The sequence below is a fragment of the Stegodyphus dumicola genome, chromosome X1, assembly GCF_044657685.1.
Source record: "Stegodyphus dumicola isolate Sdum_Otavi_A_Nest chromosome X1, ASM4465768v1".
Lineage (NCBI taxonomy): Eukaryota > Metazoa > Arthropoda > Arachnida > Araneae > Eresidae > Stegodyphus > Stegodyphus dumicola.
Window position 1 is genome coordinate 160,258,645 of NC_140780.1, and position 18,970 is coordinate 160,277,614.

The window sequence follows — 18,970 nt, forward strand, 5'->3', positions numbered from 1 at the left end:
TTTTAATAAGTTTTAATTTGCTAAAACTTCACTCACAGCTTGCGGATGCATTTGGAAGCGTAGAGAAAATCTGGAGCACAATACAAATATTGCAAAATCCATCCTGGAAATCATAGGTGTAGATCTGTTGCAAGAGATAGAAAGCAATAGCCTTTTTTATGTCGCCGAATAACCTGGTTGTTCCTTAACCGCTTCCCTTAGAAATTTTTTTGAAAAAATTGCAAAAATCATCACATTTTTTTTTAAATTTTCTTATTAAATACAACAAAACGAAACAAATCAAAATATAGATTTTAAGTTGAATTTTTAATTTTTTGAAGGTGTAAAAGCATTTATTTTTAATATTAGTTTACTATCCCGAGTTATCTCGGGCAAACGAAAAAAAGTTAAATATTAATCTTTGTATGATAGTTTTTGAAACAAGGGACAACACAGAGTGATACCTGACATTCTACACTGGTATCTGGTCTCTTTTTCTTACTGGCTTACCGCTGGAAACTCTTTCACGGGAGCACAGAATACATTGTCTCGTTGGATTTGATTTTCTCCCCCCCCCCCACCTTTTCATAATCACTATCTGAAAAATCATCGCTTTCGCTATCTTCCATCATCACCATTATTTTATTTTTTTCCAACGCATGCATCCTTCTTTATACATTACTAATCCACAAGCCAACGTATATTATACAATAGGGAAACACGCGACCAGTCCCTCCAAAAGAACCACGCAACCAACAAAATTTGGCAAACTGCCAATCAAAGCTGAATATTTCCTTTCATTTCCTCCAGACCAAGTAAAACCGTGATAAAAGAAATCATACTAACAAATTCTGCTTCGCCCAAGTTTTCTCGAATAATAATTAACTGCAATATAAAAGAACCCGAGATAACTCGGGATAATCAGGCAAGCGGTGAAAAACAGCAAGTTCCTGGCAGAACTCAAATGCATTTAGATCTCGCTCATATTTTCGAGCATGATCTGCTCCATTCTTTTGCAGTTCTTCAGTTGACATATTCAGTATTTCATGACCATTGAGAAATGTGAAATTTGAATTAAGTGTAGTAGCATGTTTTTAATTTCTGATAAGATTTGATCAAATACAAATTTTATTGCATTAGAAAATAGTTGAACATGATGAAGTGTTCATGATTTGTCCTCTCATAATTCATCAAATTGCTTTTTGTGCTTCAGAATTCGGTTTATTTATCAGAATAGGTTCAACTTCAATTTTCTTCGGCTACTGTTTTAGACTCTTCTATCGAATATTACATAGGAATTTCTCTCATTTTTTGCAAAGTTTTGGTCAGACCTCCTGTTAATGCAATGGAATGCACAAGAATAATAACTCCCTTATGAAATCCAATATTTATTTGATTGAGTTCTCTGAAAACATTAGCCCAAATTGTCAGGTTCATAATAAATTCAAAATTTTCTACAACATGTAGCAAATGTCGTGATTTGTACTTTGATTCCACACTAAGACAGAGACCTTTAATTTCTTTCAAGGATTTTACTATGTCTGGTAAATTCGTTAGATGGGCTTTCACAGCCACATGTTTTGCCGACTATCTCATCTGACTGCTTCCTTTCAAGTTGGCTTTTGTACATTTTTTTGTAATATCCCTTTGAATAGTAAATCTGACTAAAAACTTAAATATCTTCTGGATAATTCCAAATAGGTTAGCTGCTTCAGGGCACGATGAAGCAGAATGCACACAGACAAGATTCAAAGAGGTAGCCAAACATGGCACAAATTCGGCCAGCTTATTCATTTCTGCAATCCTGGCTTGAGTACAAGCCAGGATTACAGAACCATCAAGTGCCCTGGCCATATTAGATCTGTTATCATAAGATTGACCACAACATTGTCCAGTATCCAAACCATCAAGTGTCAGTTTTTCCACAATTCTTTGAGAAATGCATTCTTCTGTCTTTCCACCAACTTCTATGAAATGAATAAAGCTCTCCTTTATTTTACACACATCACCACATACTTTTACGTATCAAATCATCTGGCTCATTTGTTCTGTATGTGACACATCTGGAGTGCAATCGAACATATTTTGTAATATTTGGCTTCTTTGATATCGTTTAAAATGCTATTGCAGACTGATTTTGCCATTATATCAATAATTTCATTTTGAATGGTCTTGATAAATATGATACTTGTCCTTTTTTTAGGTGTTCTAACTGGTACTTAAAGAAGTAATTGGGAAACAAAATAAATATTTAAGCATTTCTTATTTCTTAAAATATGGAATCTGTAAGAAAGTTAAGTAACTTCAGTGATTAAAAATTGGAAAAGTAAATAACAGCTTAATATGACATATACTATAATAATATTTGTATGAATTCAGAAGCATTTAACAAACCAAATTTTTAGATTTAATGAAAAGAATTTTTTAAATTAGAGTAGAACTATTTACCTAAAATGGTGAATTTGAAAGTTAAGACCATTCTATTATCTAAGAAGATTCACATTAGTAATTATGTAGACCCCCTTCCCACCTCCAAAAAAAGAAAGTAGGCTAATTTAAACTGTGCTACAAGTTAATATTAGTATCTTCTCTTAAATCTGATATTTGATAGGTTTATTATATATATCAAAGTCATATATCTTCAAAGTCCATAATCTGGACTCGTCGGGACTTCGGCGATTCCGGATTAGGGTTTTTTTACGGATTATAGATAATCAATTTAAATCTGGTAAGATGGCATGCAGAAATTATACAATTAAAATTATGAAATCGTAATTTATGAAATAAAGAGCAATTATGATCTAAAGGGTATCAAAATTTACAAAGAAAAAAGCTTAATATTTATTTGTTTACTTTATTAAATATTTCTTTCAATATAACTTGTATGCATTTACGTATACAACTTATGCATGCGAAAAAAAGTTTGTGTCTTTGACGTCCGGATTACAGACTTTGTACTGTAGTACATATATATCAGTTTTATGTAGGTCATTAATTTATCTGGTTTACATATGTCAAAACTGATATGTAAAGCTTAAATATTTATTATCTCCAAAGAGAATTAAAAGGAGACAACTCATGTTAAAATTAAATAGGAGAAAATTCAAATTAAACTCAGTTGTTGCACTTTTTAAAAAATTTACACTAGTAAATATGGATGGTAATTTTAAGAGGCACCATCAGTTTAGTTTCAATTTTCTCCTATTTAGTTTTCAACATTAATTGACGACTTTTACTTTCAAGAATTTGGAGATAATATTTTAGTATATTAACTATCTCTGTGGCATTTGTCCAAGATTTTAACTGCTTAAGTCCCTATTTCACCTATATATCACCAGTTCTTAAACCTTTCAACTAATACGTGCTATCTACACAAAAATTGAAAAAAATTTAATACCTCCAATACATTTTACAATGATTATTTTTCAATTTCTTAATAGAAATATTAAAAAATATATATGTTTTGCCATTTGCATTAAATATGCACACGTAAAAAATATTTGAGTAAAAATTAGTTGCCATTTTAGTTATTAAAATTTAAGTTATAATACTTTAATTTTAAAATTTGGGCCTGTTTAAAAGAGATCGATTACTTTATGTCTTTTCTCATTTCACTTAGCTTTAACAGTAAATTAGGATCCACTTTTAATTTTGTTCTGTATTTATTTCTCAAATATCACATGGAAGAAAATCCTTGTTCTCACTAATAGTTTGTCCAAAAGGGCAATAAATATTTAATAGCTTTATTTAAAATGCCTTTAAATTCTTTTTTTTCGGTTCAGCCAAAAGTTAACAAGTGTGTTATTTTTTAAATCTTCAGTTAGAGTTCGATCATAGGAAATTTCCATCACTTGTTCTTTTTCTTTACAAGCTAAAATTTCAGGTACATTTGAACAAAATAGATTTCTAATCAAATTTTCTTTTTCATAATCCTCAAGAAAAGTATATGTTGAAATTATTTATCAATAAAAAATTATGATACTTAGTGTCGAATGCTAATTCTTTTATTTTCTAATTATTTTTGGTTAGAAAACTTTCTAAAAATGGTAAAAAAACTTAAAATATTATAATCCAGTTCTTTGATTATTAGTTCGAGTTTTTTTATCATTGCATTTATCTCTAATGGTAAACGAATTAACAATTTGCCCTTTTAATCCTAAATTAATTCATTTAACTTTACAAAAATTCTAGCTAAATATGCTAAACGTGCCAATCATAATTCACAAAATAATTATTTTAGTAATTCAAATTTTCAATCACAGAGAAAAATTTGAATTTCTGATCAGATTTGATTGAAATTCAAAAAGATGATATAAAACTTTGCCACCTTACTTCAGAATATAACGAAAGCGTTTCTTGTTCACTGTCCATCCCTGAGCATAAAATCATAAATATTCTTGAATTCAAAGTTCAGCTTTTAATAAAATTAACAATTTTCACAGCTTGATTCAAAATGATTTTCAGGTTTTTTTTTTTTTTTTTTTTTTTTTTTTAACTACTAAAGCTTCACGATGAATGGAGCAGTGAGTGAATTTAGTTTCAGGTGTAACTATCTTGAGAAATAACACTGGAATGTTTTTTCGTTAAGATCTGAGCTCCTTCACTGCATACAGCAATGCACTTACTCCAAGGAATATCATTCCCAAATATAAAATTGGCAACTGCTTTGAAAATTCCATTTGCAGTTGCTCTATCATGTAGATATTCACAAAATAAGTACTCTTCGGCAATTCTTTCGTCTTCTTCGAAACGTATATAAATTAATAATTTATCGAATTTCATTATATCAGTTCTTTCATCCAATTACAATGCGAAATACTCAGTTTGTTTAATTTTTTGAATAAGTGTCTCTTTTATGGAATTTGCCATTTCATGAATTCGTATACTTATGGTACCTTTTAATAGTTGAATATTACTAAGTTGTTTATTAAGTTAAGAAGTTCGTTAGCCACTTTTTCATTAAATAATGTTAAAACGATATTTTTAGCTGCTGGTAATATAAAATTTTGTCCAACTGTGTGAGCCTGTCCACTCTTGGCAATTCTTAGACTTACTAGGTAACTAGCTTCCAAAGCTTTTTCTTGAAGTAACAAAACCTTTCATAACTTGTGTACTATTTTTGAACTCTGCTAATTTTCTCTTAAAATATTCTTTAGATTTATTCTTTAAATTGCCATACTTAGATTCGAGATGGCTTTTAAGAAACAATGGTTTCATACTTTGATTGTATAACAGATCACTGCAAACAACACATTGAGGTTGAGGTTCTATTTCATCTCCATTCCAAGTAAACCCAAATGTTAAATAACTTTCATTATATTTTCAATAAATAATTTTTCTTTTCAATTTTCTTAGTGCTAGTAGATTGTCATGGATCTATCACCATTTTTCCATTTTGAAAATCTAGAGGTTTCTTTAATTACTTTTTCACAAATATTTAAATGTACAATATATTACAAGTTATTCAAAAACAAATGACAATATTCTCAAATCACGTAGAAAAGTAAAGAATACCAACCAACAAAAAGACAAAATACCTTGCTTTCAGAGACAACAAATCAATGTAAAAAAAAAAGCTCCTCAAAGCGTGTCCTCCCCAAAGTGATTTTTCACGTTAGCATTTGAAGCAATCACTTTCTTGGTGTCATTCGGACAGCTGACATAGAACAAATTTTTGCAGCACCAGTCAATTTGTCTTTCAGAAAGGCAAAGCCAGTTTCCTGCATCTTTGTTTCCAATAACCTGAAACCAGGAGCTCGCATGCTCATGTGAAGTGTGTGTTGAATGAAAGAAAATTCTGCGTCATGGTTAAGAGAGCTTGTTTTTCTATTTCCAGTTTAAAAGTCTGGTAAGTTAAACTTTGTAATCTTTTACACATTAATAAATATTTTTTAATGTGTATTTACTTAATACTCTATTGTATTTGCTTGTTAAAACAATAAGAATTCATGCAGTGCGTTTTTAAAGTTAAGAGAAATCAATTATTGGATTTTGAATTGTGCTATTTTGCAATATTTAAAAAAAATCAAATTGAACTGTTAAGCTATCCAACATTGGTAGCGGCGTGTATATATCATGTTTATCGAACTTTGAAATTACACAAAAAAATCTGATACTTTATAAATTACATTAAAAAAAGTTGAGTTTGTTTGGTAAATGCCGAATATTTATTTGTTATGAACTTGATTTTTCGTTGTTTCAATTTTTAAATAATTCACATTTAAAATTTTATTTTTAAGAAATAAATGTCATAGAACTCACAGCTGAAATTACAAACAAGCGCATTAAATATTTTTGCTCCCTCTTTTTACACACTTCATGTAGTAAAAATTAATAATCAGTCCTTCTCCCCCTGCAAATTTCTGATTTTGTTGTGCACTCCACCTACTCTCATAAAAAAACAAAATCTTTTATTTAAAAAAATAACAACATTTTTTTTCTTTTTAATCAATGTCTTGTCATTTTGCAGTAAAATAAAAAATATTAATAATCAGTCATCTAGGCTAACCATTTAATATATCTATGTTCAACAAAATACCATTAATTATTATAATTGTTTTTAATCTTTAAGTAATTAACTTTATTTTAATATTCATATCATTTAATGGGGCTTCTTCCTTCTAAATTTATTTATTATTAGTTAATATTGCTTTCAAATTTCAGGCAGCTTTCTGTGGCGTACTCTTGAAACTAATTCTGGTAATTTGTTTAAAGATATTAAATAGATTTCTTTCTTTAGCTAAAGGTAGCTGCAAAATATCTGCAAAAAAAGACATTTTTTAATGCAGTTTGGGCAGATTCTAATTTCAATCCTCAGTGGAGTCCAGGTTGCAGTTTATTGAAGGAGCTCCTAACATGGCAAGATGCACATTTTGCCAAAAAAATAGTCATGCTTAATAACATGAGAAGGAAGGCAATCACAAGCCCTGTGATGAACTCGGAAAAAATAAAAATTCTATGTAGATGAAAATAGTTCTGATGCACAGTAGTCATCAAATTTAAACTCCTTCATAACTAAGGACTAAGTTTTAGCTGTGGAATTACTGTGGGCTATGAAACTTGTTTGTTCACATGTTTCTTATAATGCATTTAATGATGCTGCTGTGCTATTCCAGAAAATGTTTGATGACAGCAATAAAGCTAAAGGTACATACAAAAATGTCATATTTAGTGTCATTTGGTTTAGCTCCATATTACAAAAAGATGCTCATTTCGGTACTTTTCCGTTTTGCCGGCGCAGGTGATAAACTCGCCAATAATGGTACAACTGATGCCAAAACGAATATCCACGATGGTATCCTTTAATGCCTCATTTTCAAAGCAAGTTGCAGCCATTTCTTATCAGATTGATTGTTTTTTTCAATTGGCATAAAATTATGTAGAATTTTTACCAGATAGTTCAATTTTATGCCCTAAGGCCATTCGCTGTAATTAAGTCAATTAGGATGCAATCACACCGCTCACCCAAAGACGAAAATATAGAAAAGACAAAGTCAAGGGTTAAATACATCAGTTTGAATTGAGAATGCACTAGCGAAGTAAAACACTGTTTTACATAATTTCTGAGTTAGCTATTTGTACAAATTGAAGTAATTCTTGCATTTAAACTTGTATTCCATATATTCTGTAAGTATCCTTGGATGTCAATCTTAAATTCCTCAGGGATTTTAAAGAATATTTAGCACATAATAATGACTGTCATGTGTTAGGTATTTGGGTCCTGTAGTTTGCATGTCATTCATGGTGCCTTTAGAGCTGGGCATAAAGCTACTGGCTGGAATCTAAGTGCATTATTTAAAGATATACATAGAGTATTTAAAGTTGGTCCTGCTCGGTGAGCAGATTATATTGCCATCACTATTTTACAAGTTTTCCACTAAAGTTTTGTGATGGAAGATGGTGTGAAAACATACCTATTGCTGAAAGAGCTCTTTATATATGTCCTCGTGTGGAAAAATATATAGAATCATCCAAACTGCTAAAGACTGAGTGAAACTGTTAAAAATAAGCTTCTTTTGACAAAAATCTCTTGGCAAAAACTCCTGAAAAACTGATAAAAATACATATTCTGAATCAAAACTTTTATTGTAATGCTGTAGATATAGATGTAGATATTGCTGGCTGATGCGAGTTAAGCTCAAAGTGGAGTATTTGATGTAAAGGAAAGAGAATTCAGAACACAGTGCGGAACCTTTTCTGTTAAGCTGGTCAAAAATAGTTGAAAGGAGCCCATTGAAATATAGCTTGGTTAAATACATTTCTTCATTATATCTTAAGCTTTATAAGTCTAATGAATTTTTATGTGAGAAAAGAACTAAGGTTAACCCATTAGCCGCTAATGTTGCGTTGACGCAAAGGTCAAAATAAATGTGTATATAAATATAACTACCTCAGATATTTTATACCAGCTGATGATTTTGTGTAGGGAATATTATGAAGATTATTTCTGTAAAAAAAATATTTGCCTTCAACAATCATTTTCTTTATAATAATTAATCTCATACTTTAAGCAATATTTTCGACCGGGTATTTTTGCTGAAAATATTTAACGAAAGAATCGCTGTCTTTATGAGTGATCTATTTTTAGTCAAGGTCACCGTTTATCAGAACATTACATCAGTCAGATGTTTATATTTGTGTTGGGAAGCAAGGGAAAACAGGTGTGTTGCGCTGACGTAACATCAGCAAGAAACGGGTAGTCAATCTCTTTTTTCACTCATTCTTTTCGATGTTCTGATTCATGTTCTGGTTGTTTAAAAATGCCTAGAACGAGGTATCTTACATTAGAAGAAGCCCTTCAAAGATTTTTTGTTGAAGAAACAGATGATGATAATGTTGATAATGACCAGAATGAAACTGATATTGTTGTTGTTCCCCCAGAAATTGCAGAAACTAGTGACGAAGAAGAAAGGAATGGCAATGTTTTAAATAATGATGATGATATTTTACCAAATGATACTGCTGGGGAAGTTAAAATTCACGTAAGAAGTAAGTTTCAGCCTTCTAAAAGCAGTTATAGTCATACTAAAAAGTTTAAAAAGCAGAAGACTGAAATCTTGAAGTGGATAGAAAAGGAACTGTTAGTTATGTCTCAGGAAGAACATGAAGAGAGATAGAAGAGAAATTATAAAAGACAAAATACAAGGTAAAACTAGTGCAAAAATTTTCGATTTTCTTTTTGGTTTAGACATTTACTCTCTTCTCATTGAACAGACAAATATATACGCTCAGAAAAAAAAAAAAAAAAATTGCCCAGAATTTATTGCATCTGAAGCCTATATGAGAAGATTTATTGGAATAATATTATTGCCTACAGGATATCATTCTTTACCTCAAGAAAAAATGTATTGGTCTTTTGATAAGGACATTTCTGTTCCTGTTGTAAGTGAATCGATATCACGTTTGCAGTACAAGAATATGAAGCAGAACTTGCATTTGACAATAGTCAAATTGACAATACTGATAAATTATATGAGGTGAGACCGTATCTAAACTTACTAAATATCACCACTTTTTACTACTGGAAATATAAAGTCTCTTTTAGATTTCAGACACGAGAATGCATTATTCCTTTTGAAAACTCCTATTGAGAGTGTAGAATGAGCCAGAAATAGATCAGCAACAGGAAGACCTAATAAATTCAGCATTCAAAAACGATTGCATGGAGATAGTAGACATTTTATCGTAAAGTCCGTTGATAACAAAAGACTTTGTTGTTAAGAGTATTATAGCCAGACTGTTTATAGATGCAAAGTATGTAATATAGCTTTACATCGTGATTGTAATCAAGCTTTTCATGCTTGAATCTTTCAGTTGAAATAATCTGTATTTGTAAAAGAAATACAATTTATATTTTAATATTAAATTAATTACATGTAAAGTGATTTGTAGATTTATAAAACGTTATACAGCTAAAAAGTAATCCTGCGCTCCACTCAAAAAAAAACATCACACGAGTACAATCCCACTCACTAAGCATCCGTTGTCTAATTCTGCTGATGTTGTGTGAACGCAACACTCTTTTTTTCCACAGGTAAGAGCATTTTTTTTATTTTCAATCTAAATTTAGGTTATAAATGCTTAATTTAGTATTTGTTATTATTTTCATGAGAAAAGAAACATTCTTTGTAGTTTTGGCGGTTAGTGGGTTAATGCATATACTGTATAAAAGTGAATGGATAAATTCAACAGTGACAGATAAATCAAAAGTGCAGTTTAAAGAATTTTTATTCAGAAGTAAGGTTGTTTGGAAAGAATGTTAATTATGCTGCAATGCAACTTGATTAATAATTCAGATTTTGAAAAACTTTGGAGTGTTGTAAAACTACTTTTAATTTATCACATGACAGTGCCACAGTAGAAAGTGGTTTTTTTAGTTAATAATGATAGGTTAGTGGAAAACCTTCGGGGAAATTCTTTAACAGCAATGCAAACTGTTTATGATGCTGTAAAAGTTAATGGAGGTGTGATGAATATTAATATAACTCCTGATATGTTATGATATGTCAGATCTGCTCTTGGTGCGTATCATCAAGCACTTGAAGATAAAAAGTTGTGTGATAGTAAACATAAAAAAATATTATTGGGCAAAAGAAAAGCACAGATTAAAATTTTGGAGTCAGAAAAACAAAAATACAGCAGAGATATTTCTTCAATTGACTTACAAATTGCAGAATTAAAACAAGAAATCTAATTTGGTGCTAATTTTTCATTACTATTTTTCTGTTAATGTTTTGTTTAAATATGCTAAATAATTTTTTTGGCCTTGAATTCTGATAAAAAAATTGCATTTAATTTGTATTATATGTGCTTATATTAAAAGTTTTTCATCAAAATTCTGTTGACTTTTTTAAAAAAACTTCTTTCAGAGTTTAGCAAGCATATTACTGAGGTTGTTGTTTGACAATTATATATTATTTAATATGATCGATATAACTGCACCTTATTGTGAACACTGACTTCCATTCCAGAATTTATCTATAATATTTTTTAAATAATAAAGCTGTCATTCATGACATAATTTTATCACAATTCATGTTGGAGAAAATCCAATGTTTAAAAGTTCATACATTGCATTGAAAAATCAACAAATTTCTTTGATTTTATTTATTACTTAGATGGAATGTATTGTAAGTATATATAATTGGCAAATTTTTGTTTTTCAAGTGGTACCATAATTTACCTTTAGCACCGCACACTATGCGGATAGACTGGAATTTTCTTAAAACTCACCTGGAAAAATCAGGGAATTTCATTCTCATGTTTGAGTGGCAATCCTGATGTAAGAAAGTATTTGTTTTCAAAGCCATGATATATTTAAAATAAGATGTAAAACTTAAAAAAAAAAAAAAAATTCTATACTTTAGCTCTATAATACAGAAATTCACAAAATTAAGAACTGGTAAAATGTCATGTTTTCTTGCGTAAGAATGCTGTAAGAATTTCATAATAAGTCAATGATAGCTTGCAAAAAAAAAAAAAAAAAACAGGTGGAAAACTATAGTCAAGTAAAAATATTTTCTCTTCCCTGTAAAGGAGATAGACAGTTGATATGTTGTTAATTTTAAAAAGAATTTTGTCCATCATGAAACAAACTGATAATATAGTTAACAAACTGGGAACTAGTGAAAAAGGATTGAAGGGGAGATGTGGGAAAGAACTATTCCTCCTTTCTGCCCCTATAAAGCATATATACAATACATATCCTAATTCAGAATAAATACTGGCAAGAAAACACAGTTCATTTGTTGATGGGATAAAGAAAGCATATTCATAGTTCACTTTGAAATTTTACTTATAGAAAACCAGCTGCATCTGTCTTTGTCATGCGATGTTAGCCAGTGGTGGTACAATGACCTCTTTTACTATCACAAACTCATGACATGACAACAAGTGGAATGTTGTCAAACTATATTGAATTAATTCACTGAGTGAATAATAAATCACTGAGGTCCAGAAGTTTTTTTATTTTCTAAAATTTGTGCAACTCCCAAATTTAATCATGCAATTCCATATGGGCTGTAATTCACACTATGAGTAAGTAGCCTTACCATATAATATCCATTTTATTCCTAGAGAATGTAAGTAATCTTTTAATTTTAGACTTCTATATTGAAGCATTTGGCATTTCACTTTGTTTTTAGAAATAACATTGCACATTGCTTCAGTTATCTAACTGCAAGTTATTTTTATTTACTTTAATATCAACTGCCTATTTCTCTTCTCTTTTAGCTGAACTGTGTTCCTACATAAAATTCTTATTCTTATGCAGAGTCCTGATTCAATAATTTAATTTGTTTCTCACTGAAACAATGGACGTGTTTCTACCTGAACGACGTTTTGAAAAATGCTGTATGCAGCAATCAATATGCAAATAATCATAACATCTGTAAACAATACTATGTGGGGTTACAGAAATTCACTTAAAATCAGATCAGTCATTTTGAATCATTGTGTCTTATGTCAGCTGCATGATATGGATAGCATTTTTCATTTTCTACTTAAGGAAAATCACATCTAGTGACAGTCCTAACTAGACAGGGCTTTTCTCAGAAAAGAAATTCTAATAGCATTGGTTTAAACAGGAGGATTTCTAGAGGAAATAGCTCCTCTGCCTAGGAGACAATGTCCCAGCTATGCGGGATATTTTGAAACTTTGGCAAAAAATTTCTGTCTGCAGCTCTGTCCCGCGTATAGATCAACGAATCAAACGAAAGTTCCCTTCTGAAGGATCATGTGATCCTTATCTGAGTGATAATTGATTACTGTTTCGCGTTCAAGTCTATAGTAAAAGAAAATGGTAACTTAGCTAAGTAAGCTTTATGGAAATGTGCAGGTTCTGAGAAATGTCGCTTATGACGTCCAATCCCGCATAGTGGAAGCATATGTGATAGGGTCTTTATAGGTAAAGTATATTAGCCTGGTTAGTAACTAGTATTCATTTTTAAAATCTATCGGTTTTTTGAAAAGGTTCTTATTTTATTTAGTCGTCATATGTATTTTTTATTCAATGTGCATATTATTATAACTTTATAAGCACTTTCTAATTACATAATCATTTATCCATAAAATTAATTGTTTTTATGAAAAAATACATTTAATTTTTTTCCTGAAGATGGTGAAGCTATTGAGATACATATGATTCATTCTCGTATAAATAAAAAAGTCTTTAGGTAAATCGTGATTACTAGGAATTATGAAAAATGTTTCTAGGACTGTATAATGCTAACTGAAGCTTAAATCAGTATAACATATTGCATTTATTATTTGTAGATAGTTGAATTTATTTATAGCTAACTTTTAAAAGCTCAGTCATAATCATATTCATCTTCATTATTTGCTGACTGGCATCTTGATTTTGATATATATCTTTTTAGTGATGCCAGTAGCAGTGGAGTTAGTAGTAGCGATAGTGAATGTGGATTGACGAATGATGAAAGTAGAGAAGGTGAGTATTTTTATTTATATGGCGGAAAAAACTATTAAAGTGATTTCATAGCTACCTGCTGTTACAATATTTTTTAGTCTCTCATAAATTTTTTAATACTTAATGTTAACTAACGTGTTTAACATGTGCAGGCATAAATTACAGAACTGATCCCCAATATGAATTGTTTTTCACATTAAACTCTGTACAGTGTTAGTTTATATTATGTGAGGTTCTGCTACATTTTACGTTGCCTTCAGATATATTTCGGGTCTTTTCCTTTGTATTTCAGCAAGCCTCAACTTTAGTCTATTATGCCGCAAAGATGTTATTTATCAGAGGAAGAATATACTCGTATGATAAATGAACCAATTACTGGCACAGATGAGAGTGATGATTCATTTTTTAAAAAAAGTTAGAAAGTGATACTTTTAGTGATTCTGATATGGACATTTTGTCAGAGACAAAGCTCAGCGAGTGCCTAAATGAGGAACTGCATCCCCATACATTTTACTGGACCACCATTAATAACTTCTATAATATATGCTGAAAAAGAAATTGATATTTTTTTAAATATTTTCTTTGATGGTGATCTATTAAATTTGATTGTTGAAGAAACAAACAGTTTTGCTCAAAATGCTCTCCAGATTTTATCCAGATTTTCCTTTGTGTGAACGAAAAGGGTGAATTTAACTCAAGGAAGGTGTATATTGTGTTTGGAAACTGTGCTAAAACAAAGAAAAAAGCAAGTCATATTGTGCTTGTGGTTCATGCAGTGTAGGACTTTGTGTTTCTCTGTGCTTCAAGATTTACCACACTTGGTCCTCATTTAAAATTTTGTTACTTCTTACTGTAAATAGTCTGTGTTGTGTTGTTTTATAAATTTTAAACTTTATTAATGAATTTTGTCAGTTAAAACTTTGGAATAATTTGAATAGTGCTTCTGAAAATTATTTTACAGTATAAGCAATTTTTAAAATATATTTTCAAGTAAAATAAAGAAAAAAAAAAAGATTATTACATGCAGATTTCAGCTTAAGCTTAGCATTTTAGCTTAGCATGAAGAGCTTAAGTAATAATCTAAAATGGTATCAAAAATTACGATGCTAGAATGTAAAATCTTTTTTGTGATTTTTTTCGTAAAGTTAAGCTTAGCGATTCAAAATCCCTGTCCTGTGCAACAACTGCCTTCGACTTCCTTCCATCCCATGTGAACATCTTAAATAAAGGTATGCCATCACGAAAGGGTTAATATTTTGTAGCTGCCCAACCGAGATAGCGGTTAGTGGCAGTGACTGCTGTGCTGAAGGGCCTAAGTTTGAAACAAGACATAGACAATAAAAATATGCAGCAGTTGTCGTTGAGAGGCTGACCAACATGAAATTTCCAACAGAAGGATTTTCATGGCCCTGCTGATTGACAGTTTTGATTAAAAAAATGTAAAGTACGATTTCAGAGGGATAGCCAGCTTATTTTTATTAATATTTATATTTGGTTGTTATATAGTGATCCTCTGTCAAGTTCATTCACCTTTTATTTCTTTCACAAAGTTGCACTATAACTGATAATGGGTACAGTGCAGATATGCATTAAATGTATAAAAATTGATACTGGGCTGCCTGTGGGCTCTTAAACCAACTCTTTCAATTAATTTGATTATTGTTCTTTTTAATGCTTCCTTGGATATGTATTTGCAGTTCTACTGAGTTATACTTACATGTAAAAATATCTTTCAGCGGATGATGAACAGAGTGATTTTTTTCATGAACCGGGACCTGTTTCTGGAGTTCCAGGTTTTCCTCCTTTGTGGCATGATAATCAATTAATGTCTGATATCTCTGATCCAAAGTTTAAACTAGTTTTATCAGAAAATATATATGATGTGTCTGAAGCAAGACAGAGATTTGGAATTCAGGTGAGGAAATAAAATTATATTATAAGTGTTTTAGAAATTAATTATCATATTTTCAATATACTGCTGCTTGATGTAATCAAATTTATTCAAAATGTAAAGGCTAATAATTAAAATTATTGTGCATGTCTATTAGTTTTGTGCTTTCTAAATTTTAGCTGAAACTTAGTGCTAGATTTTCCACATATTTACAGTGTTTATGTTTTATGTAGTGATAATATTCTGCAAATAATATTACCTGATGTCTGAAAGTTTAAGACTTTGCAGAATATTTAGAATTATTCATTCTGAAAAGTCTTAAAACTTTCAGATATGAGGTGGAATTATTTGCATGGTATAATTACTATGAAAAACTTAAGTACATATTTACAGTGCAATAAAAGCTTAACTATCCATTTCAGTTAACCAGAAAGCTCAAATAACGTAAATATTTCAAAATTTTAGAAAAAAAAAAATTTTGCTTCGAAAACTTGGTAAATGAGATAGTTTTAATGCCATTATATAGCTCATAAAACTATTAAAATGCATATATTGTTGCCAAACAGTGTGATTTAGCTCTAGTAAGGAATAAGCATGATGTCATAACACAATCCTAAGATGTTTGTTTTGGTTTAATGTAAATTCAATTAATTCTCAATAAGCCTGTTTCATTTTTGCAGAATGATTTAAGTTCTGTTTTCCTTCACATTTTGAAAACAATTATTTTTATTTTGGACAGCATGGAGTGGAGTATTTTTAAAATTACAAAATCCACGAATCAATAAAAGCCAATGTGAAAAATTACGATTTAAGTTTTTTATATGCTGTATCCATAATTTGTATCTCTTCATTAGCTAACTAAATAAAGAGCAATCTATTCATTTGAATTTCTGCCAAAATGATTGGTGACATTTTTGCTAACTTTCACTTGTTGGATCATATGTTTTACATTAATGTTTAAAGTCAACAAAATATGTTGATTTTTATGTCTGAAATTTAGTTTTTTTGTTTTTTGAAATTTTGTAAAATTTTAAATGTAGACTTTTACTCAAGTTGGTAAAAAATAAGATGACTGTTCATATCATTTTTAGGCAGACATTTTCCCCCATTGATTTGGCTTTTTTGACTTGAATTATCGACTATCTGGAATTCATCATTACCCAAGCTTTCTGGGTAGTCGAGCTTTTACTGTACTTATGTTTTACATAGTAATAATATCCAGCAAATCATTCTGCTTGATATCCGAAAGTATAAAATTCTGTAATGCAGTTTACAATTAATTTTAAAAATTGCTTTCTTAGTAATTAAAGAAATTCTAAGAAATTTCTAATTAAAGAATAATATTCTAAAATAAGCATTTTATAATGTTTTTAATATAATTTAAAAACTGGAGAAAATTGGAAGGAAAAATTCTTGGATATGGATTTTTAGTTAAGAGATTTCTAGAGTATGTTAATTCTAAATTTTCTTTCTTAATTTTAAAGCCCAGTATTTGCTACAGATATTTCTCATGTGGCCAGAAAGATGTTCGTGATCAAATTATGAAGATGTGCAGTATTGTGTAGCATACTTAAATCACTTCTGGTATTTTTTTCATTTATTACTTCTCAGTACACATGCCACTTTCTACTTGACACTTTACCGACCGCTAGCAGTTCAACAGCATATGCACGTCCGACTGGCCGCTCAGCCACAGATTCTCCCTGTCCTGAATTCAGGACAATCTGATGAATCGTCTTAATAAAACTCTCCAGTACCATTTTTTTCGCTCATCGTGAAAGGTAAATGTTTTAAAAATGGTGTGAAAATGTGGGGGTTTACGAAACAATGCACTTAACGCAAATGAGCAATGTACCTCAACGCTAATAATAAAATGCAGATGATAAAGCAAATGGCAATTGTTTATTGCCATGGCTGCTGATTGATAGGCTATTATTAGATAGTCCCGAGAAAAGAGTGATTAATAGGCTATCGGTTGATAGGCATTGGCGATAAAATACCAATTGATAGGCAATCGGTCAGTAAAGCGTTAATTGCATCCTTTCATGTATTTAATGTTGCCATGCATCAGTGTGTAAATGTACACTTGAAAATTCTTTTCATTAAAAATGGAGAGCTAGTACTACTTTTATGCTCTAAACCTAAAAGTATATTTTATTTTTTCATTTAGATGAAAAATCTTTTTTAAGTATTTTGAACATAATTATGGATAATTTTGCTCGAAAAAGAAACAGTTGAAAATTGCTACAAATATTGCACTAGTTTAAGAGTTTGCACTGAGTGGCATGACTCCCTATACCAGTTATGAAATTTTTTGTCACTTGAGAATGGATCTCTTGTGTAATGTAACATGAAAGGCCCCAGAATGTGAAGCATTGCTGAAGAAATAGGGTTACAGGAGTACCATTTAACAGAGGTTAATGGCTATCTTGCCGTCAAGCTGATGAGGGTTTTGTGACTAATTTTTTGCCACCAGAGTAGGCGAGAAACCGCCAAAAGTGACAAAGCTTGGCAACATTTTGGTTCGATTCCTGTGTAACTCTAATCAGTGTAACTCCTATGTAACTGTAACTGTAACTGTGTGTTCCTTCTAGCAAATTTGCGAAATCAAAATACTGTGGAACTATATTGGCAGTGCCAGATGTGTGTTTGCTCTGATAAACTATTTTGAACAGTCCTTTAAAGCTACAGGTTCTCCCATCCTGGCATGATTTTGTTATGATTTTGTTAGTGTTGCATTGTCCTCCAAGGGGAACTTTTTCTGTTTTATATTTCTCATGCAAAATAAAAAAAGGGGTTAAATAAATTAAATCGAATTTCATTTTTTGGTTGTAGCCCTGTTCCAAGCAGCAGTGGCTTTCTACATCCGTTTATCAAAAGGCATCCTACATTTAATTCTGACACTCCTGTATATATCTCTTTACTACACATTCTTTCAATGTTAGGCTCTGTTACTTTCATGTTAGGTCACATTATCGTTTATGCAAATAAGAGGTAGCTCTGATGTGTAGCCATCAGCAATCCATATAATCATGCCAGGTGCTGAGCCTGTATGACAATAACAAATTTAAGTTGGCAACATTCCTTGATGTGCCACACATCCATTGTGATGCAGCATGCAGAACCTGGATTCATCTGGAAAATGATATGCAATTTCTCTAATTTATTTGTTCGTCATCTCATTATAGGTGCGTTCTCTTCTGCAGTTTCAAGGAAAGCCACAATAATGGTCACCATACTGAGAGTTTGTGGTGCTTGAGACATTGTTGCACTGTCTGTGAGGACCCTTGTCATCCTGTACATGAGCGAAGTTCTTGTCTCAGGATATGTGAGTTGTCTGTACAGTCCTGCAAGGACAACAGGTCTGTCCTCTCAGGCATTAGTGGTCCAGGGTGGCTAAAATCCTGCATAGTAATTAGTATGGCCCTCCTGGACCCATCAGTTCCATATTCACCTGACAGTCATGGGATCACAAACAGCAGTGTCGTGGAACAGTAAACTGTGGTTCCAATAGCTGCAGTCAATTTCCAACACATGCTGGTAGAAATTTCTCCTTTCACAAGGTGTAACACAACCTTTACACAAACCGATGCTGAAATGCTAATTTTAGATAAGAAATACACTGTATAGTCTTCCCATATATGCACATTCTAGATGACATTACTCGTAACCAC

At 30.9% G+C, this 18,970-nt stretch overlaps 1 protein-coding gene across 1 annotated transcript in view; it reads left to right on the plus strand.

Annotated features, from left to right (window-relative positions):
* Positions 1-18,970, plus strand: part of LOC118179453 (uncharacterized) — an 84,383-nt gene that overhangs the window by 16,901 nt on the left and 48,512 nt on the right. The window contains exons 3-4 of the mRNA XM_085808451.1: positions 13,356-13,426; positions 15,142-15,320. Coding sequence (XP_085664577.1) covers positions 13,356-13,426; positions 15,142-15,320 — 250 coding nt within the window. The remainder of the gene's footprint in view (positions 1-13,355; positions 13,427-15,141; positions 15,321-18,970) is intronic.